Here is a 16,131-nt window from a genome sequence, read left to right as displayed (position 1 = left end):
CCTAACAAAAAAAGTTTGGGAACCACTGCTTTACACAAACATCACATTGGGGAGACATGTCCGAGAGGTAGGCTGATAGAGCAAAAAAAACAACAAAAATACACAACAGGAAGTGAAAGGAGGAGAAAAAATACTCCACTCAGACTGAGCTCCTAATGGTAGAACAGTTTGAACACAGAAAAAAAAAACACCTCAGCACAAAAAGCACATGACAGTCAATACACCACAGAAACACAAGACAAGTAACAGGGGCGGGTAAAGGGTGAGAGAGAGCCGATGCAGGCAGCGACCCGCCATCTGCACCGGGAGGGGAATCGAAGGCGTTTGGAAAGGGAGGGGGGATGAGTGTGTATCAGTGTATGTGTATGCGTTTAAAATGAATACAAATCACTCCACTGAGAAACTTAACAAGGTTTTATCCACTGAATAGAAAATAAATTATACAGTGTATACGCGACATAACATGAACTAAACCTGTCATAACATAAACATTTATAAAGACCAGATGAAACTAACCTTTCCTTCGTGATAAACTGGTTCATGAAGATATTTTACTTTCAGTTTCGTTGATTTAAGTGACGTTTACTCTCAGAGTAAATCCCTATTGGCTCTGATCGAGGCTAATGGTGACGTTTCTCCTGGTTCTCCATTTTAGCTTTAGCGTTTTCTGGACAAGCGAGCGCATAAAGTCTGTTAAAGGTTTGGATGTTTATGGTCACAATGAAGAAGAAGAAGAAAGCCTTCATCTTCTTTCTTCTCCTGGTAATACAGGGGGCAGCGGCAGGTCAGTTTGACTGTTATATTTTTGTCTTTTTATATGTCAGATTTATGTAATTTGAAAGACAAATGGACGGACTGTTTGCGGGTTAGGGTAAGGTAGGGTAGCGTATACGCTAAACATTTAGTTGTAATGGATCCTAGTAGATAATGTCCATGTTTAGAAACAATTGATTATATTATACAGATAATTAAATCGTCTGTTTATCTCTTCAATAACTAATAATAAACATTAAAGTTTAGATGAAGGCAAAGATTAAAACGAGGCGACTTATGTCCCAAACTATTTGATGATTTCCGGGTTTAAACCGTTCGCGGCTCTGTTGTCTCTCCAAACAGTCCAACAAATAAAACATCAGTGAGGAGGTTTGATGATAATCTGGTGACAATAATTAAAACGTTTATTTTAAAAACTAAGTACAATTTTAATTTTCATGAGGGTTTAAAACATTTTCACACAACAGCTGCTCATTAAAGTTAACTAAAGTTCATTTAAGTATATATAGTTACACCCGGATATGAAGTTCACTGTTTTTTCTGGTGTTATTGCTTAATTAACAGCGCAGTGAGGTGACTTTTGTTGTGACGTGTATAAATAAAATAAAATAGAATTCAATTGAGATGCAAATTAAATCATTATTACTTAATAATATCAGATAGTTTATGTATGTAAAGTGCCAATACACTACACATACCAGCATGAACTAATTTTGGTATCACTGCTGTATGATCAATAAGAAGCTGCAGGTGAGAAATACCAGAAAAGTTTTGCAATTTATAAACAATCTCCAGCAGGGAGTTTTAAGCTAACACAAATATTGTTGACTTTTGATAACTGAACAGATTTTATGGTTTATTCTGATTACAGAATAAAAGATAAAATAACAATTGCTAAGATAATATTCCCCAAATAATAGTTACCTAACATTAGCTTTGGTTTTATTGATAATATTATCGATCAAAGATAATGGAAGTAAAACTTTCTGTAACAATTTTAAGCTAAAAAAATCTATAAAAATAATATAAACAAAGAAAAAGCCTCGATATGCTTCAATCAATTCATATAATTTGTAATCAAAAATTGAAATGCATACAGAACAACTCACTTTAGAAGTCACAGATTAATAATAATATGTATTTTGTTTAACAATGAAAACAAAATAAAAATATAGTTAAATTAAAACCTATAATGAGTTCAAACCATCAATCATGAAAACTGAATTAAACCAAACTGAAGGATAAACAACAGTTTTAAAACTTTCTGTGAATAATCAGGTTCAAACTAGAATTTGATGTTTTGAAGAAAAGATGATCAGAAAATGACATTAAACACTGAATATCTATTCATAAATCTATTTTGTGTTTATTGAAGGGACAGCAGGATTATTACAGGAAGTCCTTAATGTGCTGTAGTTTTTCTTATTGTGTTATTTAAAAAATAAAATAATTTATAAATCTGTGTTCCTGAGATCTCACAACGTTAACTGTTTCTTACAGTGACCCACTCTCTGAAGTATTTCTACACTGGATCCTCTCAAGTCTCAAACTTCCCAGAGTTTGTGGTTGTTGGGATGGTTGATGATGTTCAAGTCGTTCATTATGACAGCGACACGGAGAAAGATGTTCCCAAACAGGACTGGATTGCCAGGAACACAGATCAGCAGTACTGGGAGAGGCTGACTGATATGTTCAGGGTTGCCCAGCAGGTGTTCAAAAACAACATTCAAGTTGTAAAGCAGCGCTTCAACCAAACTGGAGGTTTGTTCATGTTTCATTTTTTACTGATATTTGTTGTTAATGTTTTCACTGTGTTTTGTTTACAGTAGTAAACAGGTTTGCACACATTAAATGTTTCATTCAGATTACAGATTAAAATTATTAACGTAATAATTCATAATGAATGTAGAACTACAGTCTGTGAAGCTTTAATTTAATTCAAACAGCTTTAATGATCATGGTTGTATGAACTGGCATAATAATGATATAATCTGTCAGTTAACTGATTAGTTGATCAAAATATTAAAATAATAAAGTAAAAATTTATTATATTTGCAGTTTTCTGTTTATATTTAGGATTTTTTGTCTCTGAAACTTTGACGGTTGTTTTTCTCAATGAACCAATTATTCAGAAAATAATCTCCTGCAGGATCTAAATAATCAGTCTGAGATGTGTTTCTTTTACAATTATTGTGAACTAATATTTAACTTTTAATAAAAACAATCCTGGACTGAAACTCTCCTTCAGTGGAAGCTTCTAGAAAAACCTCAGGACAGTCTGGTGTGTAGTTTCTGACAGTTAGACGATTCTGTTAGAACAATAAGAGGCTGCAGAGTTTCAGAGGATGGAAACTTAAGCCCAGGATCAGGATCTGAGTTTGCTGCTCAGGATCCATCTTAGTGTGTTTGTCTGTTCCTGTAGCTCACAGGAAGTCGCTCCGTGTCTCAGTTCAGACGTCCCTCAGAAATAATCACATGTTGTAATAAATTACAGAAAAAGAAAATATGTCAGACACCATCAACAGCAACTTAGGATGAAATAATTTATCATCTAGCTGAGATGTTAAATGTGCTGTTTTTCCAGATTCCATTAAACACAATAATAATAATAATAATAATAATAATAATGATGTTATATTTAATACAAAAAGTAGAATCAAACAGGGTTGACTTTGAAACAGGCTGAAAGTAGAGACAGCTCAATGACCCGTTCACTGTCCACGGCCTCTTTATCAATGAATTTAATTAAATGCATCAGAATTTGTGAAAATAAAACAGACATTCAGCCCGTTTTCATGAGGAAATGTTTTCAGGATTATCTTTCATTAGCAGAGGTTCAATAAATAAATCGGTGACAAACTCAAAGCTACTCTGTGGAAAATAAATAAATATTTAACTTTTAGTTTTACTTCAATAGTAAAATAGTTTGGTGAGAAGTAGACCAAAAGCACAAACTAACAGACAGATGTTTAACAGTTAACAGTTTCTCTAAATTTTACACTGATTTTTGTCCTATTTAAAAATAAGTAATTATGAGTTTCAGTCTATGTTTAATATTTTTGGTCCCAGATTTCAAATTTAATGTAAATAACAGCGTTCTTGGCGGGTGACTGAGCTTGCTTTTTCTGGCACTCAGTGATTAGTGATGTAATATTCAGGGTGGTATCAACAATACCGATACTTTGTACAAAAACTTAACGTGTTATTGTATTTCAAATTATAGCTTCATAATGATCACAGGACATCAGACTTCTTGTTCTTATTGTTTAGTTATGAAGAATTATCATATAGTTGTGAGTTAATTGACGCTATTTGAACACGTATATCTTGTCATTTAACATGTATATTGTTGCCTGGACATTTCAACAAAAACATTCAACATTCACACTTTCAACAGGGTCAATATCAGTTCCAATAATTTTAAGTTATTCAGGCAGTTAACTGGGGGAGAGTAGTGCCATGACCACTATATCACTGTGATTGTTACTTTCCACAATAATTAGTTGACACAACAAAACACACTTTTCAGCTTTTCATGCTTTTTGGAGACCTGTAATGTAAATTCTGTCTCTAAAGCACACAAAAAGGTGTGGACATTTTTTATAGTGCATGTTTGAGGTTTATTTTTCCAAAGAAATTGCTGGAGCTATTTATTTTTGTTATTCTGAAATTTGTTGGGTTTGTTGTTGGTTTGTTTATATTTTTGGGTTATTTACAAGTTTATTTGTAGGTTAATATTTGCTTTGTTTTGTTTTGTCGTTTATCTTGTTAAGTCAGCCAGGAAGAACTGTAAGGTCTATATTTTATATATATATATATATATATATATATATATATATATTAGGGGTGCAACGATACTCGTATCGATATCGAACCGTTCGATACAGTGCTTTCGGTTCGGTACGCATATGTATCGAACGATACAACATTTTTAATTTATTTTATCAACTTTCCTTCTGACGATGCTGTCTGTGTTGAGCGTTCAGTGGATCTGCGCTCGACAGTGCAGCCTAGGCGGAGTAGTCGAACACAGATTCACTGAGCGCAGGGCAAGCTAGAGACAGAAGCTAGGCTAGTTGCAACATGGCAAATTGAACCTCCTCCACCCTCATTCACATCTGGCGTTTGGAACTATTTTGGTTTTCATGTGACGTATGACCCTGAAGGTAAGCGTGTCATGGACAAAAGTAAAACAGTATGTTGGATGTGCCAGCAATGCTCAATTGGTGGGAACTAGTGTGTTAGCGCAGTTAGCTCGTTAATGTGTTGACGTCTTCCAGCCCCACTCTTGAGGCGATCCGCGGTAGCTCGTTAACGGAGATTTGCCGTGTTGTGACATTAATGTAATTTCAGATTAACGCTGACAGCACTAGTGGGAAGCCCAGAAGAAGCGTATAGTATAGCTTTTATTTTGGAAAGAGACATTTCTCCATAATAAACTCTCTTTTCCAAAGATGAGTGATTCCTCAATCAGATACAGGGCTCGCAAAATCGCTAGCCCGACGTCCTGGGGCTTTTTTCCAGTCGGGCTACCAAAATCTATCTCTGCCCTGCCCGTCGGCCTATCGTAGGAAGGAAAAATATATGTCAATGCTTTTGCATTCTTTCGGAAATGTAGCTGGGTAATTATGTCATTGGCATCGGCCACTGTCAATATGTGACATACTGAAATCACGTTTGAATTTGCGCTTGTTTTCTGCTTTCACTTTGCAATCGCGTGAACTGTGTATAGAGAGCGACAGTACTGATTGGTGAGTGATGATAATTTGCGCACCAATTCCTCTGACATCGTCTTATCAATCGTTAGCTTACTATGCAAACATGACAAGTGAAATCTCCCGCAGCTTAAACATGTGAGAGGTTGATCGCGCAGAGAATCGCTGAGCGTTATGTTAGTGCGTGTGTAAAAGCAGCAGGATATATATTTTAGTTCTGCTGAGCCAAATAAGACAGGTCAGGGTGAAGAAGTGACAAAACGCAAAAGTTATGACAAATCAGACTATAAGACAAAAAGAAAGTGCAGCTTTATGGTTTCATGGACAAAAGAATTTCTGTGGCTGCAATATGACGAGCTAAATAACCAGGGCTGCACATAAGTGGTCCGCAGGTGCGCATTCGCTGTCAAAATAAAAAACGTGCACAAGATAAGAAGTTGCAACGTGTGTTTGCGTACATAAGATTTTCTGGAGGAGGACAGACATTTGTTTAGAACTCTTAAAGATGTCAAAGAAGCTCCTTTAAGCAATTACTGTGATGTTCCTCCACCTCCAAAGAAATGTCAGAAGGAGTCCGAACCACAAAAGAAGCGCGTATTCTTGGAAAAGTGGTTGCAGGAGGTGAGCTGGCTTCAAACAAATGATGAACGCACAGAGATGTGGTGCAGAATGTGTCGTGAAAATTTAATAAATGACAAATTAATAAAAAGGCATGAACATTTTTTTTGTATCGAAAAAATATCGAACCGTGACACCAAAGTATCGAACCGAACCGAACCGTGAATTTTGTGTATCGTTGCACCCCTAATATATATATATATTAAAAAAACACCCAGCACGCCCCTGCGGGCGGTTTATCCTTCAAGCTCGGGTCCTCTACCAGAGGCCTGGGAGCTTGAGGGTCCTGTGCAGTATCTTAGCTGTTCCCAGGACTGCGCTCTTCTGGACAGAGATTTCCACTGTTGTTCCCGGGATCTGCTGGAGCCACTCTCCTAGCTTGGGAATCACCGCACCTAGTGCTCCGATTACCACGGGGACCACCGTCACCTTCACCCTCCACATCCTCTCGAGCTCTTCTCTGAGCCCTTGGTATTTCTCCAGCTTCTCGTGTTCCTTCTTCCTGATATTGCTGTCATTGGGAACCGCTACATCGATCACTACGGCCGTCTTCTGTTTGTCTACCACCACTATATCCGGTTGGTTAGCCACCACCACCTCTATGGATCTTATACTCAGAGCTTGTTCTTGTGCTGCCATGATTAGTGCTTCAGTGCTGTCTTTCAGTACAGCTTTGTCCAGCCACTGGTAGGATATCAGCCACCTTCTCTATCTGCATATATATATATATATATATATATATATATCCAGAAATCTTACCAGTGGCTGGACAAAGCTGGACTAAAAGACAGCACTGAGGCACTAATCATGGCAGCACAAGAACAAGCTCTGGGTACAAGATCCATAGAGGCTGGGGTCTATCACACCAGGCAAGACTCCAGGTGCAGGCTGTGTAAAGATGCCCCAGAGACAATCCAGCACATAACAGCAGGGTGCAAGATGCTAGCAGGCAAGGCATACATGGAACGCCATAACCAAGTGGCCGGCATAGTGTACAGGAACATCTGTGCCGAGTATAACCTGGAAGTCCCGAGGTCAAAATGGGAAATGCCCCCAAGGGTGATGGAGAATGACCGAGCTAAGATCCTGTGGGACTTCCAGATACAGACGGACAAAATGGTGGTGGCTAACCAACCGGACATAGTGGTAGTAGACAAACAGAAGACGGCCGTAGTGATCGATGTAGCGGTTCCAAATGACAGCAATATCAGGAAGAAGGAACACGAGAAGCTGGAGAAATACCAAGGGCTCAGAGAAGAGCTCGAGAGGATGTGGAGGGTGAAGGTATCGGTGGTGCCAGTGGTAATCGGAGCACTAGGTGCGGTGATTCCCAAGCTAGGAGAGTGGCTCCAGCAGATCCCGGGAACAACAGCGGAGATCTCTGTCCAGAAGAGCGCAGTCCTGGGAACAGCTAAGATACTGCGCAGGACCCTCAAGCTCCCAGGCCTTTGGTAGAGGACCCGAGCTTGAAGGATAAACCGCCCGCAGGGGCGTGCTGGGTGTTTTTTTTTATATATACATATATAAATAAAGGGACTGGTATAGGACCAGAATGCACTGGGGTGGGCCTATGGTTTTTTCCAGAGCAGGAGAAGCAGCGGGTAGGAACAAAGATGGATCTTTGTTATTGCTTTCCAAACTGGAAAAATAAACAATAAAATGCAACTTTCGAGTTTGATAATTGAACTTCTTTTGCCTGCATACAGAACATTACCACAGTGCAGCAGTGGCTTGTGAATTTTAAGCTGTAGGATGTTTGGTTGGACAAAGGGAATCCCCACTACAGAAATAATTAACACAGTTCAGCGGGCTACATACTGAACTTACTGAAAAGCAAAGTATCAATCCAGTCATGCTAGTATTGATCCGTAACCAATACTAGTGTTGGTATCAATACTATCAATATTTGGATTGATCCGCCCACCTCTATCAGTGACAGCTGTGAGTGTTTTCTTGACTCATGCAGGGCCTCCACATGTTTCTCCTCCACTTAATCTACACTCCAATCAAAGGAGTGCAGACAACACCAGCTCATCCCACATTCACTTTGTTGCCGCCTATAAGGAGGTGTTTTTGTGAGATTTTCATGGACATTCACGGCGTCCTGATTTATTGATGAGCAATTTTAATATAATTTATTAACCAAACAGGCTGGAAAAGTGTGGAATTTGAGCCTAGATGTTGTGTAACTCCACATGTTCATATAAAGAAAATACCTGTGATAATGCACCGAGGAGTTTCTTGTGGCTTTGAGAGCAGCGATGTTATAAAAGCAGGAATGACTCCTCGTGTCGCCCTCACCTGTAGACTGTCGGCTCTCATCACAGCATCAGCAGCGCTCAGGTTCCTACTCAAAGACGCTCACAGATCTCTGTGCTACACATCCAATAATATCATTAATGTGAATGTTTTAATATTTTTAGTGCAAAATCTGATCTGGTCACAGCGCTGAAAAACACCAAATGTGTCCCAGCATGGAGTCAAATTCAAGGTCTGAATTATTGTTTCAGTCCTCTGCTCTTAGTAAATGTAATAAAAATGACAACATGGTTGTAAAATCTTAGAGGAACCTTTTTCACCTTTTTGTCAGGTCACAGCAAAAGAAATTAACTGATTTATCAGAAAGTATTTTTTGCATAATCATCAATGATGACATGAAGCATTTGCTGGAGACTGAAATACTGTAAGTAGAACTCCAGATTAGATTAATGTCACATGATCATATTAAACAGAGACACCTCTAGAAAAACCTCAGGCCAGTCTGGTGTTTAGTTTTTTTTGTTGGAGGATTTTGTTGGACTGATGACGGCTGCAGAGTTTCAGAGGATGGAAAGTAAATCTAGAATCAGGATCTGTGTCGGCTGCTCAGGACTCCAGCTTAGTGTGTTTGTCTGATCCTGCAGCAAATGCATTCTGTTTTTATCCACTCTCTTTTTCTAAAATCTACATTGTTAATGATGTTTTTTTTTTTTTTTTTAATCTTCCACTGAGACAAAAGCAGCCATAAATGTAGATCCTCTATATGTTGATCACATCTCTGTGTCAGTATAACACTTTATTGCAGTCTCTCCAGGGCTCGCAAAATTTTCAGTCGGGCCACCAAAATCTATCTCTGCCCTGCCCGTCGGCCTATCGTAGGAAGGAAAAATATATGTCAATGCTTTTGCATTCTTTCGGAAATGTAGCTGGGTAATTATGTCATTGGCATCAGCCACTGTCAATATGTGACATACTGAAATCGCGTTTGAATTTGCGCTTGTTTTTTGCTTTCACTTTGCAATCGCGTGAACTGTGTATAGAGAGCGACAGCACTGATTGGTGAGTGATGATAATTTGCGCAACAATTCCTCTGACATCATCTTATCAATCGTTAGCTTACTATGCAAACATGACAAGTGAAATCTCCAGCAGCAAGCTTAAACGTGTGAGAGGTTGATCGCGCAGAGACTCGCTGAGCGTTATGTGAATGCGTGTGTAAAAGCAGCAGGATATATATTTTAGTTCTGCTGAGACAAATAAGACAGGTCAGGGTGAAGAAGTGACAGCCAAAGAAAAGCTTACCACAAAACGGAAAAGTTATGACAAATCAGACTATAAGGCAAAAAGAAAGTGCAGCTTTATGGTTTCATGGACAAAAGAATTTCTGTGGCTGCAATATGACGAGCTAAATAACCAGGGCTGCACATAAGTGGTCCGCAGGTGCGCATTTGCTGTCAAAATAAAAACCCGCACAAGATAAGAAGTTGCAACGCGTGTTTGCGTACATAAGATTTTCTGGAGGAGGACAGACATTTGTTTAGAACTCTTAAAGATGTCGAAGAAGCTCCTTTAAGCAATTACTGTGATGTTCCTCCACCTCCAAAGAAATGTCAGAAGGAGTCCGAACCACAAAAGAAGCGCGTATTCTCGGAAAAGTGGTTGCAGGAGGTGAGCTGGCTTCAAACAAATGATGAACGCACAGAGAGGTGGTGCAGAATGTGCCGTGAAAATCCCACTCTAGTGGACAAAAACAGCCTTTTATATGGACGCAAACGCGCGTTGCAACTTCTTATCTGGTGCGCGTCTTTCATTTTGACAGCGAATGCGCACATGCGGACCACTTATGTACACCCGTGTAAATAACATAATGTTCTGTCGGGTGTGTTGTTGGTTTTCCCTCGATTTCTGAGTCGACAAGCGCCTTTGTTACTGGGACCAGTAATTTTAAGAAAGGCTCCCATTAGAACCCATGAGAAATGCAAGAAATACATTATTGCTCAGTCTACAATATCTTTCCCAGAACAAACACCAATTGCAAATAACATACTAAAAATAAACCTGAAAAATCAGTTTAGAACAGCGTACTATGTTGCAAAGAGTGAACTACCACTGGCACAATTTAGCAGTCTTTGCAAACTTCAAAAAGCAAATGGCCTCGATCTTGGTTCCACTTGCCTCTTACCTGTGACTTCAGTGGAAATTTCAAATTCAGGATCTGACACAGACTGATTCATGTCCTACAGTTCTTACAAGTTCATAGAAATTTCTGTTCAATTAGAACCAAGTATTTGAGTTGATGATTGTAATTTTTATACAATGTTGTAATTTGTTTTTCAACAATTTTTTGATTAATGTTTTGTTTCCTTTACAATATTATACTTTAATGTATAATATTGTAAAGGAAACAAAACAGGAAACAAAACATCAATCAAAAAATTGCTCTTTTTTATTCGGGCTACTTAAATTTAATTTGGGCTACCAAAAACTGAAGAGTCCCTGCCCGAAGGGCTACCAGGGATTTTGAAATTTTGCGAGCCCTGCTCTCTCTGGTTCACTGCAGTCTTTGTCTCTGTGTTTCTGTCAGATGCTCACATTGTCCAGCAGATGTGCGGCTGTGAATGGGATGAAGAAACAGGTGAAGTGAAAGGATATATGCAGTTTGGTTATGATGGAGAGGACTTCATAATCTTTGACCTGAAGACAGAGACATGGGTCACTCCTGTACAACAGGCTCACATGACAAAGTTGAAGTGGGATCGTGACAGTGCTCTGAAGGCTCAGGAAAAGAACTACTTCACCCAGATTTGTCCTGAGTGGCTGAAGAAGTATGTGAACTATGGGAGGAGCTCTCTGATGAGAACAGGTAAAATCTATGACCACAATTAGATTGTTAACCAAAAGTTATATGTCTCAGTTTATTACTTAATATATTATTAAATTAACCTTTTCATGCATGAATTATGAAAACCTTCTTGAGTATTTTTATTCATCTTTAGGCATGAAAAAAAGATTTTTGAACTTCATTTTTTTAAACGTACTTTTCATTTTCAAAGAGTATTTTTACATGTCCACTTAGTTGTACAACAAACATTTTGACTTATGAATTTGACAAATGAATAATTAATATACACTGTGTAAAAACTATAACATAACAAAAATATATTTTTAAATATATTTTAAAAATATTTTATAACAGTATAACAATATATGTAACAACTATAACAACTATAACCCTGCAAGGCATGGAGTGACACATCAGTGTCCAATGTAGTGGTTTATGTGCAAGTTTACCATCAACACTGACACAAATACAAGAAAACAGCCTTTGAATAGTTGTCCACTGTAGTGACCACTATGTGTGAAAGGGTTAATATAATTGCACTTCGCGTGACATTTTGACACAGTTTTTAAATTTAATTTAATTTTATAAACTACATCACATCAAAAGAAATTGGTATGGTTTTAATAATAATAATAATAATAATAATAATAATCTTTTAAAGTTGCTCCTGGTCGTCACAGCAGATCATCTTTCACTGTTTTAGCTCTGATATACTCATTTCTAATCCTTCTCACTCCTTATCATAAATTTAATATCATCAGTTCTGTCTCCTGTATTTGTCTCAGTGCCACCATCCTCAGATATTAAATCACAGCAGGTCTCACTGCCATCTTGTAAACCTTCCTTTCCATTCTTGTTCGTCTCCATCCACTCCACTTTGTCTGCACTCTCTTCTTCACGTCTCGTCTGCACTGTGCGCCTTTCCAGCTCAAATAAAAGTAATAGTAATAGTAATAATACAGAAAGAATGAACTGTTTGTCTTTACTCCACAGAGCGTCCCTCAGTGTCTCTCCTCCAGAAGTCTTCCTCCTCTCCAGTCACCTGCCACGCTACAGGTTTCTATCCTAATGGAGCCGAGATGATCTGGAAGAAAGATGGAGTGGAGCTTCATGACGGTGTGCACAAAGGAGAGATTCTCACCAACAATGACGGGACCTTCCAGATGAGTGTTGACCTGGATGTCTCATCAGTGAAACCTGAAGACTGGCACAGATACAGATGTGTGTTTCAGCTCTCTGGTGTGAACGAGGACATCGTCACCAAACTGGACAAAGCAGAGATCAAGACCAATGAAGGTGAGTCTGGAATCAGGATCAGATAAGTGATAAACGTGGGAAACACACACTTAAATTACTGCAATACCCTGTGGTTCATGTTGGATGAGAAAGTTTGTTTGCTTTGATATTCTTTCTGTCAGCTTCTGTCAGAATAATTTTAAGGCCTAAATCAGTTTAGACCAAGTTGTGTTTTTCCACCACATTTTTTCCTTGCTGAACATTGATGAATATAAAACATGTTCATGTGTGGCCACTGATTATCTGACTAATGGATTTAGAAGATAAAATAGTAAATGGGGGAAAATGTATTTTTGAAAACATTGCCAATAAATTTGAACATAGCAATGTACTGAAATTAAATTTAATGGCAGAACTTTTATTATTGGAATGAAAACAAAAATTAGTGAGACAAACATGTAGTGACCATAAACGAAGCTATTGTACATGATTGTTATCTGATTGGAAACTTTTTGTTCTCACCTTTTGTTTGTTCTGTGATCCACAGGAAATTCCTTCTCCCTGATCATCCCTGTCGTTGTTGCTGTGATTGTTCTTGCTGCCATCGCTGTGATCATAGTCATAATTAACAGTTTTCAAAAGAAAACAAACAATGCACACAGGATTAAACAGGTAACAACCAAAAGCAGTGTAAGCTGAGTCTTCAGGTTAATATTAAAGTATTTTAACACTTTCTCTGCCAGCAGGATGATCAGACTCTTTTAAATCCTCAATATATTACAACGATATTCATTAATCATGCTTGTTGTGTTTCATAACTTGCCCCTTCATTTCTCTGCATTATCCCACTTGTAGATTTTTGTCCAGTTACTTCACTTTTTCTTCTTGTCTGTTATTTACTTTTTTCTGCATCGTTTTTCTTTCTGTCTTTGTGTTTTTTTTGTTTTTTGTTGTTCTCTAATCTCTTGTCCACACTAAATTAAAAAGGGTTTCTGTACTTTAATCTAAACAGTCTTTCAGGGCTGTTTCCTGTTGTGTTCGATTGTTGTAAAAGTGACAGATGAGAGCAGGATGTGGACTAACATTGTGTTTCTGACCTACAGATGCAGAGAACTGTGATGTCAAGGAGCAAATGCTTCCTCGAGCCTAAACCACAAACAGCTCTGCACACAGTGAGTTACTTTATATTTGTGTCTCATGTTTTAGCTTTCTTTTTAAACTTATGTAAAATACTGGCTGTAGAAAAATCTCCTGTTTAAATATATCCAAAAAAAGTGCTTTAGTATAACTTTAAATCATATTAAGAGAAAGATGCTTTCAAAATAACGTTTCATGAAATTATTTAACAAAATTAAAACAAATGTGTTAATTCCATTCAGAAACATAAGAAGTAAATACTTGATTGAATCAGAATTTTAGATCTTAATGAAACTGTAAATATGTTATTTGTGGATTTGATTAATCCTAACATTTATTTTATTTCTTTATCTCTACAGACAACCTGAGAGAAGACGTGGTGTCTGCTCGTTCTTCTCCATAAACTGGAATTCATTGAATTCGTTGATTGTTCACATCACAAAATCTGTTAAAAAGATCTAAAATCTAAAATACAGTTGCAGATGCTTATTAGTCAATATTTAATGGAAAGGAGTTTGAAAATGAGTTGGCCAATGTTTAACATAAACATCATAATGGTGGCATTAAATTATTCTGAATTTGTTGTTTTCAGTTTAAAAAAAAAAGGCAATTTAAAAAAAAAAATCTAACACAGATGTGACCACTTGGAGAGACGTAAAACACAATAAAAACAATATGAAACAATGGAATCATCACAGCAGTTGTAGTACAAACATACTTATTATTGTTAAAGCCTTTGTGTGTTCATCTTCACTCAAACATATTATTTAGTGTTTCTGGGGTTTTCTTGTAAGTTATTTCATCACTCATGAATGCTGAGATTCCCTCACTCTCAGTGATAAAGGAATCATGATATATTTCTAAATCTTGTAAATTTACTTAAAATTTGTTTTAAAAGACTAACTTGTGTTGAATTCCAGGAGACCTTAAAAGATTTTACTTTATATCTGATTTATTTCTTAATTAATGAAGATGATGTTTATTCTCTGTTGTTTGATTTAAGATATGTTTTGAGTTTTTTGATTTTAGAGTTTAGTTCAAGTTGAGATTCTGGAGGGTTGTGTGGGTTATGTTTTTAACACATAGGTTTGTGTGTTTCTGTTAATATATCAGTAAAACTGCATTGCTCTTTCTCTGCTTTTTGTACTTTTGCTTTTCAATAAAGTCCCAAATAATCCAAATTTCTGTGACTGTTTTTAAAATTAAATGTACACTTGGCTAAAGTTTCATGAATCCAGCCCAAATATTAATGGATTAGCTACAATTTAACTTGTGATAGTAGCTCAGTAAGCTTAAGGTGTAATGATGCCAGCTCCAGTCCATTAAGTGTCCTTGTGACAAAAGTATTGTTTGTGTTGTATTGTGGTTTGATGTTTGCTTTTGTGGATGTTTATTTTTTTCATTCGGTTTACCAACACTAGACTTGACAATTTGCATATGATGAAGGAACTGACCTCACAGCCCATTGTTCCTTCAGAGGGCTGGTTTCAGCTATTGTGCAAATGTACTGTTTATAAGGTTGAGGAAACCTGCAGTCAGCTGAGACTGAGGAAGTCACCTGATGATGACAAAATGTTTCTTCCACTGAAAACTACGTCCAGATGAACAGAATCAACCTTTTGGAAACACCACACTTTATAGACTTGTGCTTTCCAGAATGGTCACCTGAATCAGATAGAGTATAAAAGGAAGCCAGCTGCTTTTAGAGGGCTTGGGTTCTTTGGCGTGTGTTGACACATAAACTCATACTTTATTTAATAAAGACTACCAGTTGATGGCAAAAATGGAAACAAAACAACACAAGGAGCACAAGTCCAGAAATAAACAGAAAAAAACCCAAAACAAACTACACAGGGTCAAACCATGAGTCCACGAAAAGTCCTGGGGGCCGACCATGCGGACGGCAACGGCCATGACGGGGAAACAGACAAAACAAATCAGGAGGCCGGCCACGCGGAAGGCAGTGGCGGCAACAGAGCAGGTCCGGAGGTCGGCCGCGATGCCAGCGGCGGCGACTAACTGTCCCAGGCTGCGACGGCCATGACGCCCAACTAGAGGCCTGGAAAGCGGCCGGCAGAGGTGAGACGGAACAGGACGAGCTGGAACTGATGACGGTGTGGCAACCGCAGGACCAGACAAGGCTGAGCCAGACGAGGCTGAAGCAGACGAATGCGAAGGCGAAGACACGGAGGCTGAGTCAGGCGTGGATGAAGACACGGAGGCTGAGCCAGGCGTGGATGAAGACACGGAGGCTGAGCCAGGCGTGGATGAAGCCACGGCTGCGGAACCTGACGGCAGCGTGGCGGCTGCGGAACCTGACGGCGGCGATGCTGCAGGCGGCAATGCCGCAGGCGGCAATGCCGCAGGCGGCGATGTGGAAGTAGCTGATGATGATGCTGCAGGTGACGATGTGGAAGTTGCAGGGGATGATACAGCAGGTGACGGCTGAACAGACTTCCCCGGACCGTCAGCAGACATGAGGATGTGCTGGCTGGGTCCTCCAGGACCCCCAGCAGACGAGGCGTGGTGCTGGACGGGCTCTTCAGGCCC

At 38.5% G+C, this 16,131-nt stretch overlaps 1 protein-coding gene across 3 annotated transcripts; it reads left to right on the top strand.

Moving 5' to 3' along the window:
• The first annotated feature begins 638 nt into the window (after window positions 1-638).
• LOC146492757 (class I histocompatibility antigen, F10 alpha chain-like) lies at window positions 639-14,762 on the top strand. Of its 3 annotated transcripts, none has more exons than XM_085147943.1 (7): window positions 639-784; window positions 2,275-2,535; window positions 10,951-11,229; window positions 12,202-12,504; window positions 12,992-13,116; window positions 13,548-13,616; window positions 13,941-14,762. In XM_085147943.1, the coding sequence occupies exons 1-7, from the start codon at window positions 706-708 to the stop codon at window positions 13,947-13,949; spliced, it is 1,125 nt and encodes a 374-aa protein (XP_085004069.1). In that variant the 5' UTR covers window positions 639-705; the 3' UTR covers window positions 13,950-14,762. The 3 variants fall into 3 exon arrangements, with proteins under 3 accessions (XP_085004069.1, XP_085004068.1, XP_085004070.1); XM_085147942.1 differs by having other exon boundaries at window positions 12,992-13,134; XM_085147944.1 differs by lacking the exon at window positions 13,941-14,762 and having other exon boundaries at window positions 12,992-13,103; window positions 13,540-13,615.
• Window positions 14,763-16,131: the final 1,369 nt, after the last annotated feature.

This window comes from Neolamprologus multifasciatus, chromosome 22 (assembly GCF_963576455.1).
Source record: "Neolamprologus multifasciatus chromosome 22, fNeoMul1.2, whole genome shotgun sequence".
Lineage (NCBI taxonomy): Eukaryota > Metazoa > Chordata > Actinopteri > Cichliformes > Cichlidae > Neolamprologus > Neolamprologus multifasciatus.
The sequence above is the reverse complement of the archived record's forward strand: the minus strand, read 5'-3'. Positions and strand labels throughout refer to the sequence as shown.

Excerpts from the sequence above, each read along its gene's own strand:
- LOC146492757 (XM_085147942.1), top strand. The coding sequence starts at position 706 with ATGTTTATGGTCACAATGAAGAAGAAGAAGAAAGCCTTCATCTTCTTT. Across the intron at positions 12,505-12,991 it reads AGAGATCAAGACCAATGAAG|GAAATTCCTTCTCCCTGATC; the intron begins GTGAGTCTGGAA and ends TGTGATCCACAG. Across the intron at positions 13,135-13,547 it reads AGGTAACAACCAAAAGCAGT|ATGCAGAGAACTGTGATGTC; the intron begins GTAAGCTGAGTC and ends TCTGACCTACAG.